Here is a 22,668-nt window from a genome sequence, read left to right on the forward strand (position 1 = left end):
AAGTGATGTGTATCAGTGTCAGAGTCAGTCAGTCAGTGTCTGTGTGTTTGTGTATGTTAGTGGTATTCCAAGTGATGGTGCATAGGGGATGGATGAGGGCCCGCTGAGACTCTTGTCACCTGCAAAAACCCTGAGCCGGCCCTGGTTCAGCCCTTCAGATGACTCCAGAATCCAAAGAAGATGTAGGCACAAGGAGTTAGATATAAAACCAGACACGTAAGTGTTCTATTACTGTCTGTGCGCTGTATATGTGCTCTACAAGGGAACAGTATATACTATGTAGGTATAAAGGTGCTATAAGATATATAAATATTTGTATTATGGTGGTCCATTCCTGTCAGGGTGGGATGTGACTTGTGAGTGTTGGGTGCAGTGCTGAGCACATTGTCAGGGTGCAGGTGCGGGCTGCATTGTGGGTGATGTGTGGGGCTGATAAAGGGCGCAAAGCATCAACTTCCGGGAATAGGTGCACGTTCATCTACATAACACAGTGCCACACACTCCTCCACACATCGCCTGGTGTACAGCACGGCACGCAACATCCCAGACCCCCAAACACTGGGTGCTTCCCAGGACCCCCCCAGCACAGCACCACGGCCGGGACCCCCAATGTAAGTATAATAATCATACTCTGCATAGCTCGTAGTGGATACCCAACCCATCCATACTCCGAGGACCCATCCATACTCCGAGGACCCCTCAGGCTCCAGGGGCCGGCTATGGCTTCAACCTCGGCACCTCTTTTCTATAATGGTTATGATCCAAAAATAAGGGCTTGGGTGGAAGCTAAACAAAAAAAAATTCTGAATTTTTTCTGTGTAAAATTGTTCAATAGTCTCGGCAAAGGAAAGTCGCAGGTAGATCTCGCCTTATCCATCTCCCGAGTTACGATAAAGAGGGCGACCTCTATTGCGAGATTCCCACCCTAGCACCTCTCTCCCCTTCCATGTTCCATCACATATTCCTGTTTGGTGTTTTTTTGCCAAATTAACCTTATGGCGCGTCCAATTGGGAGGTATGAGGGATGTACGTAAGGGGAATTTCAGAGGGTGGGAGTCATCCTTTAGTGGAGCCCCTCTATGGACAGCTCCATTATATATTGCTATAGGCTCAGCCACCCTGGATCACTAGAGAGTTACTTATCCTCATCCCTTCATGACCATCCAGGGGCATTTGGACTTTTTTTTAGCAGTAAGACAGAGCTAGATGAAGTATAATGTGTACAGATGTAGCAGAGCGGAGCTTGTTCTTATGTATACCATATGTCAGTGAAATATAGGGGAGGAAAAAAGGGAACACAGACGGCGCTACATGTGCGGAACGTTACTCCTGCAGATAAGTGAACAGGTAACATGTAAATGCACACTCACCTGAGTGAGTCGTACTATACACGTATAGATGTCAGAGTGACTGTAGCCCTCCACCTCCCGAGGTCCTGCATAGTAGCTCGGAAGAAATAAAGAAAAAGATGGTGGATCTCGATGGCGCAAATACCTCCTGGCCAGACCGGGTGAATCATCCTTAAGCAGTTGTAGAGGAAAACACCACTCACAGAACCGATAATATTCAATGAATTTTTTGTTACAGATGCTACGTGTTTCAAATGCTCACTACCTTCTTCATCAGGGCACGGAACCGATCATGTCTGATCACTGCCCTGATGAAGAAGGTAGTGAGCCTTTGAAACACATCAGTGTCACTGACCAGTGTGTGCTGTACTGTGCTGTCAGTGTGAACAGAGACAGCACGGTACATGGCCATAGAGCGGCCAATTCAGGGATCAGGTTATGCTATTCTGTAAGATAGACAAGAATGTAATATTCTGCTTTGACATCCCCCCCCCCCAAAAAAAAAAATAAAAATAAAAATTGCTATTAGGGTATCAAATATCTTTTTATAGTTCTTCCTCTTCCAAGGAATTCTGTTTGGTTCAGGATGGGTTCTATCATGGGAGACATCTTGTGGTGTATATTCTATACGTCATGGTGCCAGTAGATCTCCCCCAGGCTATAGACTCGACCAAATACCAAAGAAACAAAATTAGTTATAACGTTAAAACAGATGAAATAAGTGACATGAATTATCTGGTGACAATGGCGTCCGTAGGGGTAGAGTATAGCAGTTGGGTCTTCAAGCTCAAGCTGGGAGCAGTAAAAAGAGGCAAGTGTAAGGATCTGTTACAAATAGTGATGTGTGGACATCTGGATCAGATTATCTCCAGAATGGCCGGTGTTGTCTTCCCCTATATCTAGTGGTTAATACAAACCAAAAGTGTGCAAGGAAGGTCTACCCATGACCGAGGACAGGGTTAAGTCTAGCCCATCAGGTCTGATCCCACAGAAGAGGTACTGTAGAGTATATTCTACAACTGAAAGGCTCATTGATGTGTATTGGAGTGTGGAGGCTAGCCCATCTGGTCTGATCCAGAAGAGATACGGCAGAGTATATTCTATAAATGAAAGTTGTCATAGGGCTATGGAGTCAGGGACAACCTCATAGGGCTATGGAGGAGTTTTTAGGAAGGTCGACCTACACAATATTGGTTATAACTGATCGGTTTATATGTTTAGGTGACCAGTCTTTTTTTGAGCTACAACTCAACGTATAGATACCATACCGTGGGGTTATTGGACTCAAATAGGGCAACAAAATGTAAGATCTTCACTTGTGTAACGTGAAGGACCCGTACAGAAGCCTCCACCAACTCCAAAGCGAAGATAAAGGAACCTGCCTCATCAGTAGGGGGTGCAAGAAGAGGGGACAAAACTTCAAGTTTTTCTGTCTTGATATGTGGGTGGTCCTTTAGGTTTCTTATTTGGGGTTCACTCTCCTCTTCATCATCCCTGCTGATGGCTTTATCATTTTGGTTCAGACTTTTTTGGTTAACTGAGCAGGACAGAATGAAGGGGCCATGGAGTGTCCTTGGAACAACCCATCTAAGTCTGTTCCTCCACCTTACAGCTCGGCTGTTCCATCATAGTGCCATGGGGCCATCTTGGAATCTTGAAAGCTATTTGGGTGCAGGGAATCCTGAGGAGAGTCTGCATGACATCACTGTACATGAAACCATCAGGAGGTCTGGTAGGGTGACCTTGGTCAGACAGACGCTTCTTCACTCATTTCCTCAGCTTTTTGTTCTTTCTTGTGTAAAATAGTTCCGTTGTAATGTGTTCTTTCATGTGTGACCACAAGTCGCATGGTGCACAGATTAGAGGTTAAAGGGGTTATCCAGCGCTACAAAAACATGGCCACTTTTCCCCCTACTGTTGTCTCCAGTTCAGGTGCAGTTTGCAATTAAGCTCCATTTACTTCAATGGAACTGACTTTCAAAACCCCACCCAAACTGGAGACAAGAGAGGGGGAAAGTGGCCATGTTTTTGTAGCGCTGGATAACCCCTTTAAGTCATCCCAAGCTGCAGGACACCCCGTGGTTTATCCTTCTTTGCCCCATGCAGATTAATTACATAACACACTTTACTATGGAGCTGGTGGTCATATTGCTTGTCACCTTCTGCTCGTCCAAAGAGGTTCCACATTGGCGTGGCCAAAGCAATCGCCGGCCACAAGGTTGAGAGAGTTGTTGGGTTTCTGGCAGGGAAAAAAGGCTGCTCTTCGGTCTAATGACGGGAACATGGGCAAGTCATGGCGGACATCAGAAGTGACTTTTACAGATACAGATATGTGTCATCTCCCACAATGTGATATCATACGGGATGTTGCGAGCCAGGCAGGTAGGCACTGAATAGGTTAAGCAGGTTGCATCTAGCATTCTGTTCGGAGATTTCATCGCTTCCTTTTCCTGTTCCTTCCAAGCTGAAATATCTGACAATCTCCATGGGAGGAAACGAAGATAAGACTGGTGCTTAACATCTCCAAGAACCATGACACCAATGCCCAACCAGACGCACCTCCCACCCCCACTAGTGAACACATTTGGCCACTCTTCTGTGGTGGCTTATCTAGTCACAGGTGGGACATGAAGGTCCTGGGACAGGAGGACTTCCATTTCCTTCCGTAAGACCTTGGATTGATCACCTGTGTCCTGTGGACAGGAGATCCCTCTCGGTTCTCACCACTCGGTCACCTCTATAGTGAACACATAAGCTATATTGAACCCTGAGCTTTGCAGTCAATGATCACTTGCTCCCCCCTGTATACCATGTACACTCCGGAAGGTGCGAGCTGTCACTGCACCAACCAATGAGAGCAAACCACAAGGCCCAGATTCTAGGTCTCACTGTTTTCTCTTGCAGCCTAAACCGAGACGTCTTACATCACATGCCAGATAAAGACTTGAAGAGCTAAAGCCAAAAGTCTGAGAAAAGGAGAATAACCTTATTATACGGTAGTATTATATTACTTATGTTCTTCTACATAGGGAGCAGTATTATAGTAGTTATATTCCTGTATATAGGAGCAGTATTATAGTAGTTATATTCTTGTATATAGGAGCAGTATTATAGTAGTTATATTCCTGTATATAGGGAGCAGTATTATAGTAGTTATATTCCTGTATATAGGAGCAGTATTATAGTAGTATATTCCTGGATATAGGAGCAGTATTATAGTAGGTATATTCCTGTATATAGGAGGCAGTATTATAGTAGTTATATTCCTGTATATAGGGAGCAGTATTATAGTAGTTATATTCCTGTATATAGGAGTAGTATTATAGTAGTTATATTCCTGTGTATAGGAGCAGTATTATAGTAGTTATATTCCTGTATATAGGAGTAGTATTATAGTAGTTATATTCTTGTATATAGGAGCAGTATGATAGTAGTTATATTCTTGTATATAGGAGCAGTATTATAGTAGTTATATTCTTGTATATAGGAGAGGTATTATAGTAGTTATATTCCTGTATATAGGAGCAGTATTATAGTAGTTATATTCCTGTATATAGGAGCAGTATTATAGTAGTTATATTCTTGTATATAGGAGCAGTATTATAGTAGTTATATTCCTGTATATAGGGAGCAGTATTATAGTAGTATATTCCTGTATATAGGAGCAGTATTATAGTAGTTATATTCTTGTATATAGGAGCAGTATTATAGTAGTTATATCCCTGTATATAGGTGCAGTATTATAGTAGTTATATTCTTGTATATAGGTGCAGTATCATAGTAGTTATATTCCTGTATATAGGGAGCAGTATTATAGTAGTTATATTCTTGTATATAGGAGCAGTATTATAGTAGTTATATTCCTGTATATAGGAGCAGTATTATAGTAAGTATACGGTTCAGGGGAAAAAAAAAAGCTGACACTAGTGCCTCTCGGCTGCATAAAAAACATCAGAATTTTGTGTATGAATTGATCACGCCACACTGCCCCATGTACCGCGTGCAGGTATCTGATACACATGGGTCCCTACACTAAGTCCACACTGTGCCAGTCAGTGACCACCACCCCCGCAGGCCTGCATGGGCAGGGAAGGGGGGCCATGGAATGGCCCTGCAACCCCCATGCCACAGAACCAGACCCAAAATGCCCCCCCAAAAAGTGTATCAGATACCTGCACGCGGTACATGGGGCAGTGTGGCTTGATCAATTCATACAGAAAATTCTGATGTTTTTTATGCAGCCGAGAGGCACTAGTGTCAGCCATAGGTGTGAGGCAGGGCAGTTTCTAAGGCTTTTTGGCAACAGGGCGAATGTCGATAAAAGCGCCCCCCCCCCCCCCCGGACCAGTTCTGGGGAAAGAAGGGGGGCTTCTATCACAATTCAGGTTACTAGGAAGAAGCAGTGGTGTGTATTACGGCATAGAACAGTGTTGCACCCCTACCAGATAATGCTCTACTGAATACAAAAATATAATTCAGTGACTCACAGGTGACGTCTTCTTTGATCTGAGGCGTCACTTTCCTTTTCCTCTCCATCTGGCCTGGACCACCAGGACGACTTCTTGCAGCTGTAATTCATCTGAACCTGCCAGACAAACATCTTAGGCTCCGCACTTATCCAGCATCTTCCTTCCCTTTTCCTACCTATAGGGTCCCAATCTGTAATAATTGCATTATGGCCTGTTTGGTGCACAAAAGTCAGTAGGTGTGTGGATTGTCCCCTGTATGTAGGATCCCCTGCTGTACTTCCATATAGTAATAATGTCCCCTGCTGCTGTACCTCCATGTAGTAATAATGTCCCCTGCTGTACCTCCTTATAGTAATAATGTCCCCTGCTATGTCCTCATATAGTAATAAAGTCCCCCTGCATTGCCCCATATAGTAATAATAATGTCCCCCATATATTTATAATGTCCCCTGCATTGTCCCCATATAGTAATAATGTGTCCCATGCATTATCCCCCATATAGTAATAATGTGTCCCCTGCATTATCCCCCATGTAGTAATAATGTGCCTCTTGAACTGTCCCCTATACACTTATAATAATGTCCCCTGCACTGTCCCCCATATACTTATGATGTCCCCTGCATTGCCCCAAATGTAGTAATAAAGTCCCCCTGCATTGTCCCCCACATATTTATAATGTCCCCTGCATTGTCCCCCACATATTTATAATGTCCCCTGCATTGTCCCCCACATATTTATAATGTCCCCTGCATTGTCCCCCACATATTTATAATGTCCCCTGCATTGTCCCCCACATATTTATAATGTCCCCTGCATTGTCCCCCACATATTTATAATGTCCCCTGCATTGCCCCCATATATTTATAATGTCCCCTGCATTGTCCCCCACATATTTATAATGTCCCCTGCATTGTCCCCCACATATTTATAATGTCCCCTGCATTGTCACCTACATATTTATAATGTCCCCTGCATTGTCCTCCACATAGTATAACCCCCCTTTGTAGCTCCAACATTGTATAGTCCCACATAGTATAGTCCCTCTTTGTAGCCCCCACATTGTATACCCCCATAGGATACTCACCTATCACAACGCTCCCCCGCAGTCTCTCCTCCTGGAGCCGCTATTTCCAAGTACAGAGACTTCCGGTGCAGGCTACCTGTCATCAGAAGTCCCCTGGTCCAGCCCCGCGGCGTCCGCACTCTCTCCATGGCTCTGGACATGACGTCACATCTGAGCCAAGCAGGAGAGGAGTGAGGGCGCTGCGAGGCTGAGACAGTGAACTTCCGATGCAGGAAGCCTGCATCAGAAGTCTCTGTATTTACATCAGCTGCGGCGGCGCGGCACTTCAGTTTCCGCGGGCGGGGGCTGCAGGGAAACCGGGCTCCTGCTCACAGCACTCACAGTGAATGCTGGCGGGGGGGCAACAATGATGTGAGTGTGCGGGGGCCGGGTGCTGTCGGGCACCGCCGGGCGCCCCCTGGCTCTTGGCTCTTGGCCTAGAAACGGCCCTGGTGTGAGGTGCAGCGCTCTTTTTTTTTTCCTGAACCGTATACCTACTATAATACTGCTCCTATATACAGGAATATAACTACTATAATACTGCTCCTATATACAGGAATATAACTACTATAATACTGCTCCCTATATACAAGAATATAACTACTATAATACTGCCCCCTATATACAAGAATATAACTACTATAATACTGCCCCCTATATACAGGAATATAACTACTATAATACTGCTCCTATATACAGGAATATATATAGTTGCTCACAGCCAGACGAAGCGCCGAGTAGGCGAGAAACAATTGTTGCTGTAAGGAGCACACCTGCGTAACACCTTCCCCCTCCCAGCCCTAGCCTCTGGTGTATGGATCAATAAACCTGCTTTCTCTGCTAACCGGTGAGTGCGGATTCCTCTTTCTCCACTGCACATAACTACTATAATACTGCTCCTATATACAGGAATATAACTACTATAATGAACAAGGATCAAGAAACAGAGTCTCGCACTCACCGGACTGAAGATGCAAGTGGTTTATTTCCGATACATCAGAGTAGGCTAGGCGGGGAGAGGGGAGATGGTGAAGCAGGTGTGTTCAGCAGGAGCAACAAAATGTTTCACGCCTACAGAGGCGCTTCGTCGGGCTAGGAACGCTGTCTCTTTGTCTCTGCACCGCCGCTCCACGGTTTGGATACAGTCTGTGTGCTATATACTCCAGTCCCGGGTTTCCCACATTGGGTGTACCTTGTAGTTAGTGCCGGCCGGAACTCTCACCATACGTATAACTACTATAATACTGCTCCTATATACAGGTATATAACTACTATAATACTGCCCCCTATATACAGAAATATAACTACTATAATACTGCTCCTATATACAGGAATATAACTACTATAATACTGCTCCCTATATACAGGAATATAACTACTATAATACTGATCGGCACAGTGTGGACTTAGTGTGGGGACCCATGTGTATCAGATACCTGCAAGCAGTACATGAGGCAGTATGGCTTGATCAATTCATACACAAAATTCTGATGTTTTTTATGCAGCCTAAGGCACTAGTGTCAGCCATAGGTGTGAGGTGCAGCACTCTCTTCTCTCCTGTATTGCATTATAGTAGTTATATTCCTGTATATAGGGGGCAGTATTATAGTAGTTATATTCCTGTATATAGGAGCAGTATCATAGTAGTTATATCCCTGTATATAGGGGGCAGTATTATAGTAGGTATATTCCTGTATATAGGGGGCAGTATTATAGTAGTTATATTCCTGTATATAGGAGCAGTATCATAGTAGTTATATCCCTGTATATAGGGAGCAGTATTGTAGTAGTTATGTTCTTGTATATAGGAGCAGTATTATAGTAGTTATATTCTTGTATATAGGGGGCAGTATTATAGTAGTTATATTCCTGTATATAGGAGGCAGTATTATAGTAGTTATATTCCTGTATATAGGAGCAGTATTATAGTAGTTATATTCCTGTATATAGGAGCAGTATCATAGTACTTATATCCCTGTATATAGGGAGCAGTATTATAGTAGGTATATTCCTGTATATAGGGGGCAGTATTATAGTAGTTATATTCCTGTATATAGGAGCAGTATCATAGTAGTTATATCCCTGTATATAGGGAGCAGTATTGTAGTAGTTATATTCCTGCATATAGGAGCAGTATTATAGTAGTTATATTCCTGTATATAGGGAGCAGTATTATAGTAGTTACATTCTTGTATATAGCAGTAGTATTATAGTAGTTATATTCCTGTATATAGGGGGCAGTATTATAGTAGTTATATCCCTGTATATAGGGAGCAGTATTGTAGTAGTTATGTTCTTGTATATAGGAGCAGTATTATAGTAGTTATATTCTTGTATATAGGGGGCAGTATTATAGTAGTTATATTCCTGTATATAGGAGGCAGTATTATAGTAGTTATATTCCTGTATATAGGAGCAGTATTATAGTAGTTATATTCCTGTATATAGGAGCAGTATCATAGTACTTATATCCCTGTATATAGGGAGCAGTATTATAGTAGGTATATTCCTGTATATAGGGGGCAGTATTATAGTAGTTATATTCCTGTATATAGGAGCAGTATCATAGTAGTTATATCCCTGTATATAGGGAGCAGTATTGTAGTAGTTATATTCCTGCATATAGGAGCAGTATTATAGTAGTTATATTCCTGTATATAGGGAGCAGTATTATAGTAGTTACATTCTTGTATATAGCAGTAGTATTATAGTAGTTATATTCCTGTATATAGGGGGCAGTATTATAGTAGTTATATCCCTGTATATAGGGAGCAGTATTGTAGTAGTTATGTTCTTGTATATAGGAGCAGTATTATAGTAGTTATATTCTTGTATATAGGGGGCAGTATTATAGTAGTTATATTCCTGTATATAGGAGGCAGTATTATAGTAGTTATATTCCTGTATATAGGAGCAGTATTATAGTAGTTATATTCCTGTATATAGGAGCAGTATCATAGTACTTATATCCCTGTATATAGGGAGCAGTATTATAGTAGGTATATTCCTGTATATAGGGGGCAGTATTATAGTAGTTATATTCCTGTATATAGGAGCAGTATCATAGTAGTTATATCCCTGTATATAGGGAGCAGTATTGTAGTAGTTATATTCCTGCATATAGGAGCAGTATTATAGTAGTTATATTCCTGTATATAGGGAGCAGTATTATAGTAGTTACATTCTTGTATATAGCAGTAGTATTATAGTAGTTATATTCCTGTATATAGGGGGCAGTATTATAGTAGATATATTCTTGTATATAGGGGCAGTATTATAGTAGTCATATTCATGTATATAGGAGCAGTATTATAGTAGTTATATTCTTGTATATAGGATCAGTATATATGCCCTTGCTGCCTTTGGTTATACAGAGCACTGATGTCTGGGGGGTGCGGTAGTATACAGGTAGTATACAGGTAGCTGATCACATACAGATGACCTGTAAATGGTTACATTGCACAATTAGCAAACTCTGTTCTGAACATCTCTGTTGGCTGCTCTGCGCTCAGGGCAGAAGGAAGGAGTGGGGGGTCACAGTGAAAGTAACGCTTTACCGAAACTGAAATAACTATAAGTTCTGCTGAATCATAACCATAGCTGAGAGATATAGCACAAACCTGCCGCCTGCAAGGTGCTCTCTTTCGGGGGAAGCAATGAGGTAATGGGGGGTCATCAGCTTAGTTACTCCAAGTTTATACCATTTGACCAATACTAGCCAGCACATGGTTTTGCTCACTATAGTACCACCTGCAGGACATCCACAGGATAACGTTACACTGTAAGACAGCGCTCTGTGTGGTCAGGTGCGGTATTACAGGTAAATTCCTAACCAATTCCTTGGTGTTATACACTGATTATTTCTGCATTTTCAGGCAACATGATGGACATATCCACTGTGATGTATTCTTTTGTCTTTGTTCTCCCCATAATACTCCTCACCGCTCTGTGTGTTAGCTGCCGTAAGAAGATACCAAGTAAGTGACAACATCCTGACTGTAAAATATATGGACGTGTTGTAAAGGTGAAGGCTCCTTATGTTCATTTAAACAAAAACCTTTGTTCTTTTTCTCTCAGGTCATATAACGGAGAGGGGATACTACGATAATAAGTAAGTTGTTCTAATCATGTAGAGTTATAAACAGAGTCACCTACCAGGGCATAAAGATATATAGACTATACCATAAACCACTGAAACAGTGCCACCAACAGGGCACAGAAATCTAGAAATCATTAGAAATCACTGACACAGCACCACCTACAGGGCACAGAAATATATAGACTATTAGAAATCACAGACACAGCACCACCTACAGGGCACAGAAATATATAGACTATTAGAAATCACAGACACAGCGCCACCTACAGGGCACAGAAATATATAGACTATTAGAAATCACTGACACAGCACAACCTACAGGGCACAGAAATATATAGACTATTAGAAATCACTGACACAGCACCACCTACAGGGCACAGAAATATATAGACTATTAGAAATCACAGACACAGCGCCACCTACAGGGCACAGAAATATATAGACTATTAGAAATCACAGACACAGCGCCACCTACAGGGCACAGAAATGTATACACCACCAGAAATAACAGACACAGGGCCACTTACAGAGCATAGAAATATATAGATCATTAGAAATCACAGAAATAGTGCCACCTACAGGACACAGAATTATATACACCACCATAAATAACAGAAACAGCGCCACCTACAGGGCACAGAAATATATAGCTCATTAGAAATCACAGACACAGCGCCACCTATAGGGCACAGAAATATATAGATCATTAGAAATCACAGACACAGTGCCACCTACAGGGCACAGAAATATATACACCACCAGAAATAATAGAAACAGCGCCACCTACAGGGTATAGAAATATATAGACCTTTAGAAATTATAGACACAGCGCCACCTAAAGGACACTTATATATATATAGTCAGAAATCACAGAAACATCGCCACCTACAGGATATATATTCAGGAAGTAAGGAAGCCTGTACTTAGTACCATTTTTATGTTGATCCTGTCCTTATATATGGCTGCACTGCAGATGCTGGGTCGGCCGCTCTTGTTCATTCACATTGTCTCTCTCTTGTTTCGTAGTCCTCCGTATACTCCACAATCATCAAGTTTTATGATCATCAATAAACCACAACGTAAGGCCCGGCGTGTATTTCTTTTACTGTCATGCTCAGGTTATATCTTCTCACAGCTCCCCCTAGTGCACACTGCAGGCTGTTGTAGGTCCTGTTGCCTAGCAACCACATGACTTCTATATAAGTGACCACCATTAAATTGCATGTAGCTTCGGCTGTGTTAATGGATCAGGCTGGGGACCATATGTTTTAGACCTGGGAACTGACCACCATCTCCTTTATCATCACAGCTCTCCCGCGAACAGTCTCCTCTCCGGCCACCATGTGCCAAAAGGAATGCATGCTCACTATTCCGTACGTATCTCTCCTGTCATTGTCTCCTTAGATCGTAAGCCCAGACAGTTCTCACACCAGTGTGAACAGAGACATGTGATAACGGTCACTCTGTCTCCCGAGACTTTAGAGAGTTGCGATCTCCTGCACTTCCTCATATCACGGTCTGAACACAGATTTATAACTCCTTGTGGGTTCATAGAAACAGGAAGTGTGACTACACGATAAGTTCTAGGGTGGAGAAGTCCTTCAAGGAGAAGATGACATAGATGTGGTCATACATGATGGCCTCATACATGTGCTAAGGTCTTCTCACCATCTGTCTTCACAGGAGGTCCCCCATCACTGAGAGCCGCAGAAGTTCAGTGGGAAGAGAAATCAGAGGTGGGTACGAGACCTCCGACCAGATGTCCTCCATACCTCATATATCCACCTCATTGGGGGGGGGGGGGACACCACCACTGGAAGAGCTTTAATGCCGGACCATATGTGGTAATTTTATTGTTATTTTTATAATTTGATGGTCACATGATCATTTATTTAGAGGTTTACAGTCACAGTTCATTTTGGGGTTGTATGGCCCTGTCTATAGAAAAGCTATAATTATGTTGGACCTCCACCATGTATATCCTGTGATTCATAAACATTAACTTTTGCTTTGGCTATGTCTCACCTCTCTTAGACTGCTTCCCATGACCCCCATCTTACTTAGACTGCTACCTATGTCTTACCTCTCCTAGACGGCTACCCATGACCCCCATCTTAGACTGCTACCTATGGCCCACCCCTCATAGACTGCTACCCATGAATTCTGTCTTACTTAGACTGCTACCTATGGCTCACCTGTCATAGACTGCTACCCATGTCCCACCTCTCATAGACTGCTACCCATGGCCCACCTCTCATAGACTGCTACCCATGGCACACGTCTTACTTAGACTGCTACCTATGGCCCACCTCTCATAGACTGCTACTCATGCAGTTTGAAATTGACTACTGGACCATTCATACAGCCATGGCGCAGGACTCCCAAAAGACCTCCCAAGGACCTCATGGGTACCTTACGAGGACGTTTATTCACACAAGGCTTAAAAATGAGCGACGCATTTCGGTGTCAGACTGACACTGTTATAAAGCCCCTCCTCACTGCCAAAGGCCGAGTCCTGTGCCGTGACTGTAGGAATGGTCCAATGGTCAATTCCAAACTGCATTTTCATGCTTTGGCATTAGGACGGGTGCCAGGAGCAGAGTTTAAACATAGACTTCTACTAGTGTTGTACCTAAGGTTTGCACAACACCACCAGGTTAGTCCGGTTTACTTTTAAGTTATTTTCCTTCTGATATTGTGCACACTACACTATATTAGCGCCCCTCTTTGTCTATATATTTTGTTTGTCTGCCCTAGACTGCTACTCATGGGTAATGGGGCCGGGGCCATCTTAAATAGTCTGCTACCTCTCATAGATTGCTACTTATGGCCCCTGCCTTAATAGACTGCTACTCATGGCCTCCATCTTACATAGACTGCTACTCGTGGCCCCTGTCTTACATATATTGCTACCCATGGCACACCTTTCATACACTGCTACCCATGGCCCCCATCTTACACAGACTGCTACTCATGACCCCTATCTTACATAGACTGCTACTCATGGCCCCTGCCTTACACAGATTGCTACTCATGGCCCCTGTCTTACATATACTGCTATCCATGGCCTCCATCTTACATAGACTGCTACTCATGGCCTCTATCTTACATAGACTGCTAGTCATGGCCCCCATCTTGCATAGACTGCTACTCATGGCCCCCATCTTACATAGACTGCTACTCATGGCCCCTATCTTACATAGACTGCTACTCATGGCCTCTATCTTACATAGACTGCTACTTATGGCCCTCATGTTACATAGACTTCTACCCATGGCCCCCACCTTACATATACTACTAAAATAGGTAAATACAGTTCCAGTATGTTAGAAGGTAAGCAATCCATACTATTAAAATAAGTATACTTCTTCAGATATGCCAGTTGGTCCCTTCTGCACCCCCCTCCCCCTCCCCCACACACAGACTGCTCACCCTTCTCACAAGGCCTGCCTCTCCCCCCATGCTTCTCATGGCCTCCACTATGTCAAAAAGACTGCTTTTCATGGCTCTTCTGACACATTCCCTATGACTCCATCAGAAAGTTCCTGCAAGTGTAGGGGCCAGTCGGATTCCTGTAGCTTTGCTAGTTGGGGGGGTGCAATGATGGGCCACAATTTTTTAAATATTGGTCCAGGAACTGACAGCAGTCACACCAGAACTCTCCTTAGGGTGGTCCAGCATCCTTCCTCATCCCTTCATATCCAGTTATATTAAGTCCATTCATATCCAGGACAATTTTTTGAACTATGGACAAAGGGTCAACTGTCCATGTATACAGAAACCTTCTAGTGTAGAGTTCCTAATCTCTCCAGACAGTCCCACCTCTACAGGATTATTTGAACCCTGGTTGCTGTTTGTCTGAGTTTTTTATTGTCTTCAGGTCATTGACCCTATTTTATTCTGATTTCAGCTTACTCGGATGCTTGTGACTCCATACCACACTCACCAAGTAAGTGTCATCTAGATTCTTTACTATACAACAATCCTGGTCCTGATTGTGACATCCGGAAGGGGTGGGATTAACTGTAACTAGGAGGACATCTTGCCTTCAATGGTGATTTGTATGGCTATTTCTTCCAGACATTAAGGACATAGTTCCCTTAGGTCCCTGTCAGCAGCACAACATGTGGGGAAATTTTGTTTGCCCTGTGAGCTATAGGAACATGTGGAATTTTTTTCGATGAGACCAATGTACCTGTCAGAACTTTCTCAGTCCTGTCCTGCTTTCAGTTCAGTTTAGCTTGGTGTTCCTTGCTAACTTTAGCCCATCTGTGGTCTTCCAATCCCTGTGCACTGCCCTCCAGACGCCATGTTGTTTATGATTCAAGAAACTCCCACTCTAGCCTTTGGGGAGTCCTATACTAGTCCTTAGCTTCTTCATTGAGGTGTTTGGCTTCCAGCAGGTTGTGCCATAAACTCCTTCTTCTGAGCTGCGATGTCTACTGCGGTATGCAGGTCCTTAGGTAGTTCTGTGGAGTAACAGCTACAACATCCTTAGGCCTGGCCCAAAGCCCTGACGGGTCCTAGATGTGCAATGAGGCTCCTGTACAATTTCTCTGTAGTCTCTGCTGAACTCTCAGATTAGAAAAAGTTCACACTTTGGGATGTAGAGTCCTTTCTTCACGCATGTTAACTCTACATCTAGCAGTCCCATGCAAAACCATATGACACTGGTCCCCTCCAGTATGGTAGTATGCTCTAAGGCCCCCTTCACACGTCCGGAAAAACCACCCGGATTTCCTATCCGGACGCATAGACTTTCATTGGACACGGACACTCTTCCGGAATTTTCCGGAAGAGTTTCCGTTCTGGAAAATAGGACCGGATTTTTTAGAACCGGTCCTATTTTTGTCCGGAAATCCGGCCCGGACGCCCCTATAGGAGTCTATGGGAGCGCCCGGGTCTCTGGCGCTTTCGTGATGCACATCAGGAAAGCGTCCGGAGTTCCACTCACCCGGACCACCTTCCGCCTCTGCCCCGGCCTCCTGCTGCCTCTTCGTCCGCCGCCTTTTTCCTGATGGTTTCCTGAAGGTAAAAACGGATTACTGTCGGGAAATCCTGATACTTTCCCGATGACATGTAAGGCCTCCTGATCAGGATTTCCTGACAGTAAAAACTGACGAGGACGTGTGAATGGGGCCTAAGGGATTTACACTAAAACCCACAGTTCCTTCCCCAGAAGGCCTCCCGAGACTGTGGTTTTCCTGCTCGCACTTTGTATATTCTGGTCACGTTGACAGCCTTTGGTGACTTCCTTCTGCGCTGATAGCTGTTATGTCTGGTGTCAGACACTAGGTGGAGCCAATGTGCTGTCTCTAAAGGAGGCCAGCAGGATTTTTAATGCAATTTCACAAGTTTGGTATAAAACCAGCAAAGTTTCTACCAACTCTGAGAAAATTTAATTTGTAGAATTTGTCGAAAAACCTTTAAAGTTTTGAGGACCTAGAATCAGCTCAAGCTGTGTCCCCTCAACATATAGGTGCCCCCATCCTAAAGAGTCCAGAAGATAATGACTATGACGATGAAGGAGAAGATGGAAACTATTCCAATGACAACCCAGCCTGCGGATACATGTAAGACTGAGGTGTTATATCCAGTATGTGGCGGTATAGGGGACAGCATGTAAGGAGGAGGAGGTGTTATATCCAGTATGTGGCGGTATAGGTGACTGTATGTAAGGAGGAGGAGGTGTTATATCCAGTATGTGGTGGTATAGGGGACAGCATGTAAGGAGGAGGAGGTGTTATATCCAGTATGTGGCGGTATAGGTGACTGTATGTAAGGAGGAGGAGGTGTTATATCCAGTATGTGGTGGTATAGGGGACAGCATGTAAGGAGGAGGAGGTGTTATATCCAGTATGTGGCGGTATAGGTGACTGTATGTAAGGAGGAGGAGGTGTTATATCCAGTATGTGGTGGTATAGGGGACAGCATGTAAGGAGGAGGAGGTGTTATATCCAGTATGTGGCGGTATGGGTGACTGTATGTAAGGAGGAGTCGTTATATCCAGTATGTGGCGGTATAGGTGACAGCATGTGGATACATGGACGGAGGAGGTGTTGTATCCAGTATGTGGCGGTATAAGTGACACTGCACAGAGCTCATCATCTAAACCAGGGATGGGAAACCTTCGACTCACCGATTCCCCATCCCTGATCTAAACCATCTTACATTAAAGCATTAAAGGATTAAAGGATAAAATTTTCTTAAAGTACTGTATTGCCCCCCCCCAAAGTTTACAAATCACCAATATACACTTATTACGGGAAATGCACATAAAGTGCTTTTTTCCGTGCACTTACTATCGCATGAATTCTTTAATTCCCAGATAACATGGTGATGTCACTTCCTGGATAACATGGTCATGTCATTTCCTGGATAACATGGTCATGTCACTTCCTGGATAACATGGTGATGTCACTTCCTGGATAACATGGTGATGTCATGACCCGACTCCCAGAGCTGTGCGGGCTGTGGCTGTTGGAGAGGATGATGGCAGGGGGACACTGAGGGACACAGGGCACTGGAGGGACACTGAGCATCCCCCTGCCATCATCCTCTCCAGCAGCCACAGCCCGCACAGCTCTGGGAGTCGGGTCGTGACATCACCATGTTATCCAGGAAGTGACATCACCATGTTATCCAGGAATTGACATCACCATGGTATCCAGGAAGTGACATCACCATGTTATCCAGGAAGTGACATCACCATGGTATCCAGGAAGTGACATCACCATGTTATCCAGGAAGTGACATCACCATGGTATCCAGGAAGTGACATCACCATGGTATCCAGGAAATGAAGCCTTAATACAATAGTAAGTGCACGGAAAAAAACACTTTATGTGCATGTCCTGTAATAAGTGTATATTGGTGATTTGTATAACTTTTGGGGGGCAATACAATACTTTAAGAAAACTTTTTGCCAGACTTCTCCTTTAAAGTCACAGCCCTGCATATTAAGACCCATCACATTTATATATGTAGTGGTCAGACTAATGACCAGGGCAGTGCCTATATGTTTATATTGTATACGGTTCCTGCTCCTTGATATAATACACACCTTATATCTATGCAGTGAGGTACTACCAGACGAGGGGACTGTGAAGATTGTACCAGCCCTGGTAGTCACATGTGAAGTGGATAACAGAGCGAGCCTCTCCTCCGGTAAGAGATGGTTCTGTCCTCTATAGGTAAAAGCTCTTTAGACCAAACCATTATGAAGTCCTCCGATAATCGCTTTTTGTCTTGCAGTTGGCACTGATGAAAACTATGTTAATGTTGTTGATTCTGATGATGCAAAAGGTAAGGAGATTGTGACCATTGGAACTTCATGTAGATATGGTCAGAAATTCTTAGCCCTTAATGTAATGTAAGATATATGGCTGATTGTCTTAACCCGACACAAAGGCCCACAGGTCCACCATGACTGACCTGCCGCGTATCGGGTCCCTGCTTCTGTGGACCCATCCAGGAATAATTTCTGTTTTCTGTTTTCAGCATCTTCATCTGATGGTAATTATGTTAATGTTGGAGATGCCAGTGACACAACAGGTACCGTACTTACAGTATACAATGCAATGTGGCCACAAGGGCATCAGTGCAGGAAGAAGTCAGGGAGATGGGGCAAGGAGCAGGAGAATCAAGAAGTCATTAGATTGATGGTAGAAGTTCCAAAGTATTTTTACAATTTTATAAAAAAAAAGAAACAAAAATATTTTACAAAAGAAGTTCAAATACAAACTCGAACAGTGTGTACATTCCAAATACAAGTACCAATAACCATTATGGCCCAAAAATTTATCAAACCCACAACAGTATCAGTATCCAGATCCCTTGGCACAAACATAGTTATATAGCAAAAACAAATACTCTATTAATAACTTAAAGGGCAATTGCCCTAATCATTTTCACAGAAAAAATGTACACATTGTATATCTTCTCTTATCCCCAACCAAAGTATTATGTATGATAAGGAAGCTAGATAGGCCATCAAGTATAAGGTATGAAGAAGGTTAGATAGACAAGTCAAGGATAAGCTATGTACAAGGAGGTTAGATTGGCTGGTCAGTGATGAGTTATGGAAGAGGAGGTTAGATAACCAGTCAAGGATCAGGTAAGGAAGAGATTAGATTGACCAGTCAGGGTTCAGGTATGGAAGAGGAGGGTAAACCAGTAAAGAAGAAGGTTAGATAGACCGGTTATGAATCAGGTATGGAGGAGGAGGTTAGATAGGTCTGTCAAGGATCAGATATGAGGAAGGAGGTTAGATAGACCAGTCATGGATCAGGTATGGAGGAGGGTGGATAGACTAGTCAAGGATCAGGTATGGAGGTTAGATAGACATGGATCAGGTATGGATGAGTAGGTTAGATAGACCAGTCGAGGATCAAGTATGAAGGAGGAGTTTAGATGGACCATCAAGAATCAGGTAAGGAGAAGGAAGTTAGATAGAATGGTCAAGGATCAGGTATGAAGAAGGAGGTTAGATAGAAGATTTAGATAGACCAGTCTTGGATCAGGTATGGAGGAGTAGGTTAGATAGACCAGTCGAGGATCAAGTATGAAGGAGGAGTTTAGATGGACCATCAAGAATCAGGTAAGGAGAAGGAAGTTAGATAGAATGGTCAAGGTTCAGGTATGAAGAAGGAGGTTAGATAGAAGATTTAGATAGACCAGTCCTGGATCAGGTATGGAGGAGTAGGTTAGATAGGCCTGTCATGGATCAGGTATAAGGAAGGAGGTATGATAGGCCATATATAAATCAGGTATTGAGGAGAAGGTTAGATAGACCGGTCATGGATCAGGTATGAAGAAGGGAGGTTAGATAAACCAGTCAAGGATCATCTATGTACAAGAAGGTTAGAGTGGAAGGTCAGGGATCAGGTATGGAAGAAGAGGCTGGTAGACCAGTAGAGGATCAGTATTCTATTTCTCTTATTGCTCTACTAGGCATTGCTCCCACCTAGCCAGAATCCTGCTCCACACTGATGAGGGGCAACACCCTGAAACAGCTGTATGTGGATGGTTACCTGGCCTTGGTTTTTCCCTTGTCATTACACTGACTTATAGGGCCACTTAATATGGTGGTTGTGGTGGTTTCCCTACAGGAGCCACCCCTTGGTTGGGTCCTTCTCAGAGGGATATATGGCTAGTCCTGTGTTTCGAGACAAATGAGGCTCCACGGGTTCTTCTTTTGCATATTCATGTTTCCCAGGGAGCAATGCATCTAGGATTTCACTGCATTGAGAGCTTTAACCAGCAGCCAGCGGTGTTATCATTGGCTGGTCTCCCTGAGATTAGTGATCTATTTCTCTTTTAGGATCAGGAAGAGATTAGATTGACAAGTATTTTAATGAGGAAGTAAGGTAAAAAAGTAAAAATTGAGGTAAAAGTATGAAACAGGAGGTTAGATAGATCAGTCAGGGATTAGCCATGGGTGAGGAGGCTAAACAGATGTCAGAAAGTTTGTCTAGAAGATTCATGGAGACAGATTGATGGAGTTTCAACTATGTTGGAGCTGGTTAAATATATTGCAGAAGGCTATGCCACTGATTCTAGCTGAGGGAACACTTCTCGATCATGCATGATATAATCCAATACTCCTGATTCCCTCCTGATTGAGCTGTTGCTCTGTTAAATGTGACAGATGTCCCTCTCTTCTTCTAGGTGGAAGTCTGGAGTATGTGAATGTAGAAGAAGCAGAATCCCATCCCAGCTCCACTAACCAGGGTAGGTTTCTATGGTGTTACTTGGCAGAAGATCCTCAATTCCATGAAGAACCTGCCGGTGAATAAATTACAGAAATTCTTGGAGATGTCACTAAGAATTGTGTTTTGAACTTGAAAGAAAAGTACAAAAACCTCTTGCTTTATATCTTACAGAGAGTGAAGATGACGATACCCCAGAATATGAAAATGTTGAGAAAGGGCACAAAGGTATCCTAGAACTAACCTACAATGGGGAACATCTTCTCGTGCTTGTCCCACCAGCCTACAAACCTACAAATCCAATATGGTAAAATACACTGTACGTAGATATGTCTTACCACCCCCTTTCATGTGTGTTCCAGGTTAGGACTTCAGGACTTTACTTCAGATGACCAACTCCCAATGTTTCCTGGCTGGGCCCAAGAGAAACCCTTTTTTTGATGGGCTGCTCTGCGTTAGATGGACACGTCTACCATTTTTCTTGGATCTCCTCTTTGGCATTTACAACTCCTTCTTCATATCTGATGCTTACAACACTCAGAGCTAGAGGTCCCTTTTAACCATTCACGTTGCTCTGTTTACCAAGTCAAGACAACTATGGGCAACGATTGCCAAATTATATATGAAGATAGTACTTGAGATAGTAAAAACTTCCTAAAAACTCTCATTAAGAACATTGTTCAAAAATATTTTGGTGTTTTTTTTGGGAAGCACACCAAAAGCGATACATTTTAAAAAAAATATCAGAGAAACTGGGAAGACATGGGACTTTTGTCAAATACGGGATGGTCCAGATCTGTCCAGAACCACCCACTCGAGGAAGGTCCAAAAACAGGATGATGAGTGATGATTTTTTGTTGGTGCCATCTCTAGTTATAGGTCCTACTCACCATGAAAAGTCTCCAACTATTGATTGTCCAGCTGCTACAAAACTGCAATTACAGACTGCCAGGGCATGCCAGGAATCGTAACTTACTACAGCTGGAGATCCATTGGATGGAGACCACTAAGTGAAGCAATCAATCCTGAGATGTTTATATACTCTAGTATATTTTTGTTGTTTTCATATTTTATACCTTGTAGATATTTTTATGTTTTTTTCACTATTTTGCTGACCAAATCCTGAGATGTTTCCATCTTCTGTGATCATGGACTTGTCACTCAATTGTGCTCAATGAATACCAGTAAGCAGATGTCCTATCGCTTCACCTTGTGTCTATAGTGAAAGGCCTGTATTATGTATGAGCCTCCAAGGGCTCCTCCTTGCTAGAGATTCCTCCTAGTTTATTCCTGAGAAAATGTAAATATATTAATGGGCATACTCATAGGTAAAATACAGAAGGAACAATTATTTGGAGCCATAGAAGTGTTTACTGTCAAGGCTTATTTATTTCTCTTATTGTTGTGTTTTACGTTTGTTAGTATAAATGTAGTAATATCTTATTAAATGCTTTAAAATGAGTCCATGGGTCCTATGGCCTCCCACATTTTTCACATAAACACCAGGGTGTTGGACATGTCCAGTCAACTGCATGGTCTGTGGTTCTTTACGGTTAGGGTTGGAGTACAGAGAGGAGTTTAGCATTTGAGTCTGGATGGAGTAAGGGTTGATGAACAGAGAAAGGTTTCGGGTTGAAGTATGGGTTGAGATATAGGCTTAAACTATAGATAGGTTAGGATTGAAGTCTCGAAAGACTTAGGGTTGGAGTACACGGTGAGATATAGGGTTAAAGAATATATAAAGTTAGGATTGGAGTATATAGAAAGGCTTAGGGTTAGACTGTGCATTGAGTTAGGACTAGAGTACAGAGAGGGGTATTAGGGGCTTATCTCCAGGTAGTAGTGTCAAGTGAGTTTGCTGAACTGTTTTGGTTTGGCAACCTTCTCCAAACACAAACCCCTGCATTTGACTCCCGTCGTATCCTATGGCTGTATCCATGTTTTCCAGGACTCCCTATGGTGGCATCCAAAGAAAAGG

At 43.1% G+C, this 22,668-nt stretch overlaps 1 protein-coding gene across 4 annotated transcripts; it reads left to right on the top strand.

Moving 5' to 3' along the window:
* Positions 1 to 517: 517 nt before the first annotated feature.
* LAT (linker for activation of T cells) lies at positions 518 to 22,114 on the top strand. Of its 4 annotated transcripts, none has more exons than XM_069982227.1 (15): positions 518 to 611; positions 4,254 to 4,345; positions 10,757 to 10,858; positions 10,959 to 10,992; positions 12,007 to 12,059; positions 12,290 to 12,353; positions 12,664 to 12,716; positions 14,891 to 14,929; positions 16,460 to 16,553; positions 18,059 to 18,147; positions 18,235 to 18,285; positions 18,481 to 18,534; positions 20,650 to 20,769; positions 20,865 to 20,918; positions 21,053 to 22,114. In XM_069982227.1, exons 3-15 carry the CDS (start codon positions 10,762 to 10,764, stop codon positions 21,055 to 21,057), a joined length of 807 nt encoding a protein of 268 aa, XP_069838328.1. In that variant the 5' UTR covers positions 518 to 611; positions 4,254 to 4,345; positions 10,757 to 10,761; the 3' UTR covers positions 21,058 to 22,114. The 4 variants fall into 4 exon arrangements, with proteins under 4 accessions (XP_069838328.1, XP_069838329.1, XP_069838330.1 ...); XM_069982228.1 differs by having other exon boundaries at positions 20,650 to 20,712; XM_069982229.1 differs by having other exon boundaries at positions 18,481 to 18,495; positions 20,650 to 20,712.
* The last annotated feature ends 554 nt before the right edge of the window (positions 22,115 to 22,668 follow it).

Source organism: Dendropsophus ebraccatus, chromosome 9, assembly GCF_027789765.1.
Source record: "Dendropsophus ebraccatus isolate aDenEbr1 chromosome 9, aDenEbr1.pat, whole genome shotgun sequence".
Lineage (NCBI taxonomy): Eukaryota > Metazoa > Chordata > Amphibia > Anura > Hylidae > Dendropsophus > Dendropsophus ebraccatus.

Coding starts and splice junctions, on each gene's coding strand:
- LAT (XM_069982227.1), top strand. CDS start 10,762: ATGATGGACATATCCACTGTGATGTATTCTTTTGTCTTTGTTCTCCCC. Junction 12,717..14,890: donor AGTGGGAAGAGAAATCAGAG/GTGGGTACGAGA, acceptor TTCTGATTTCAG/CTTACTCGGATGCTTGTGAC. Junction 16,554..18,058: donor AACCCAGCCTGCGGATACAT/GTAAGACTGAGG, acceptor ATATCTATGCAG/TGAGGTACTACCAGACGAGG.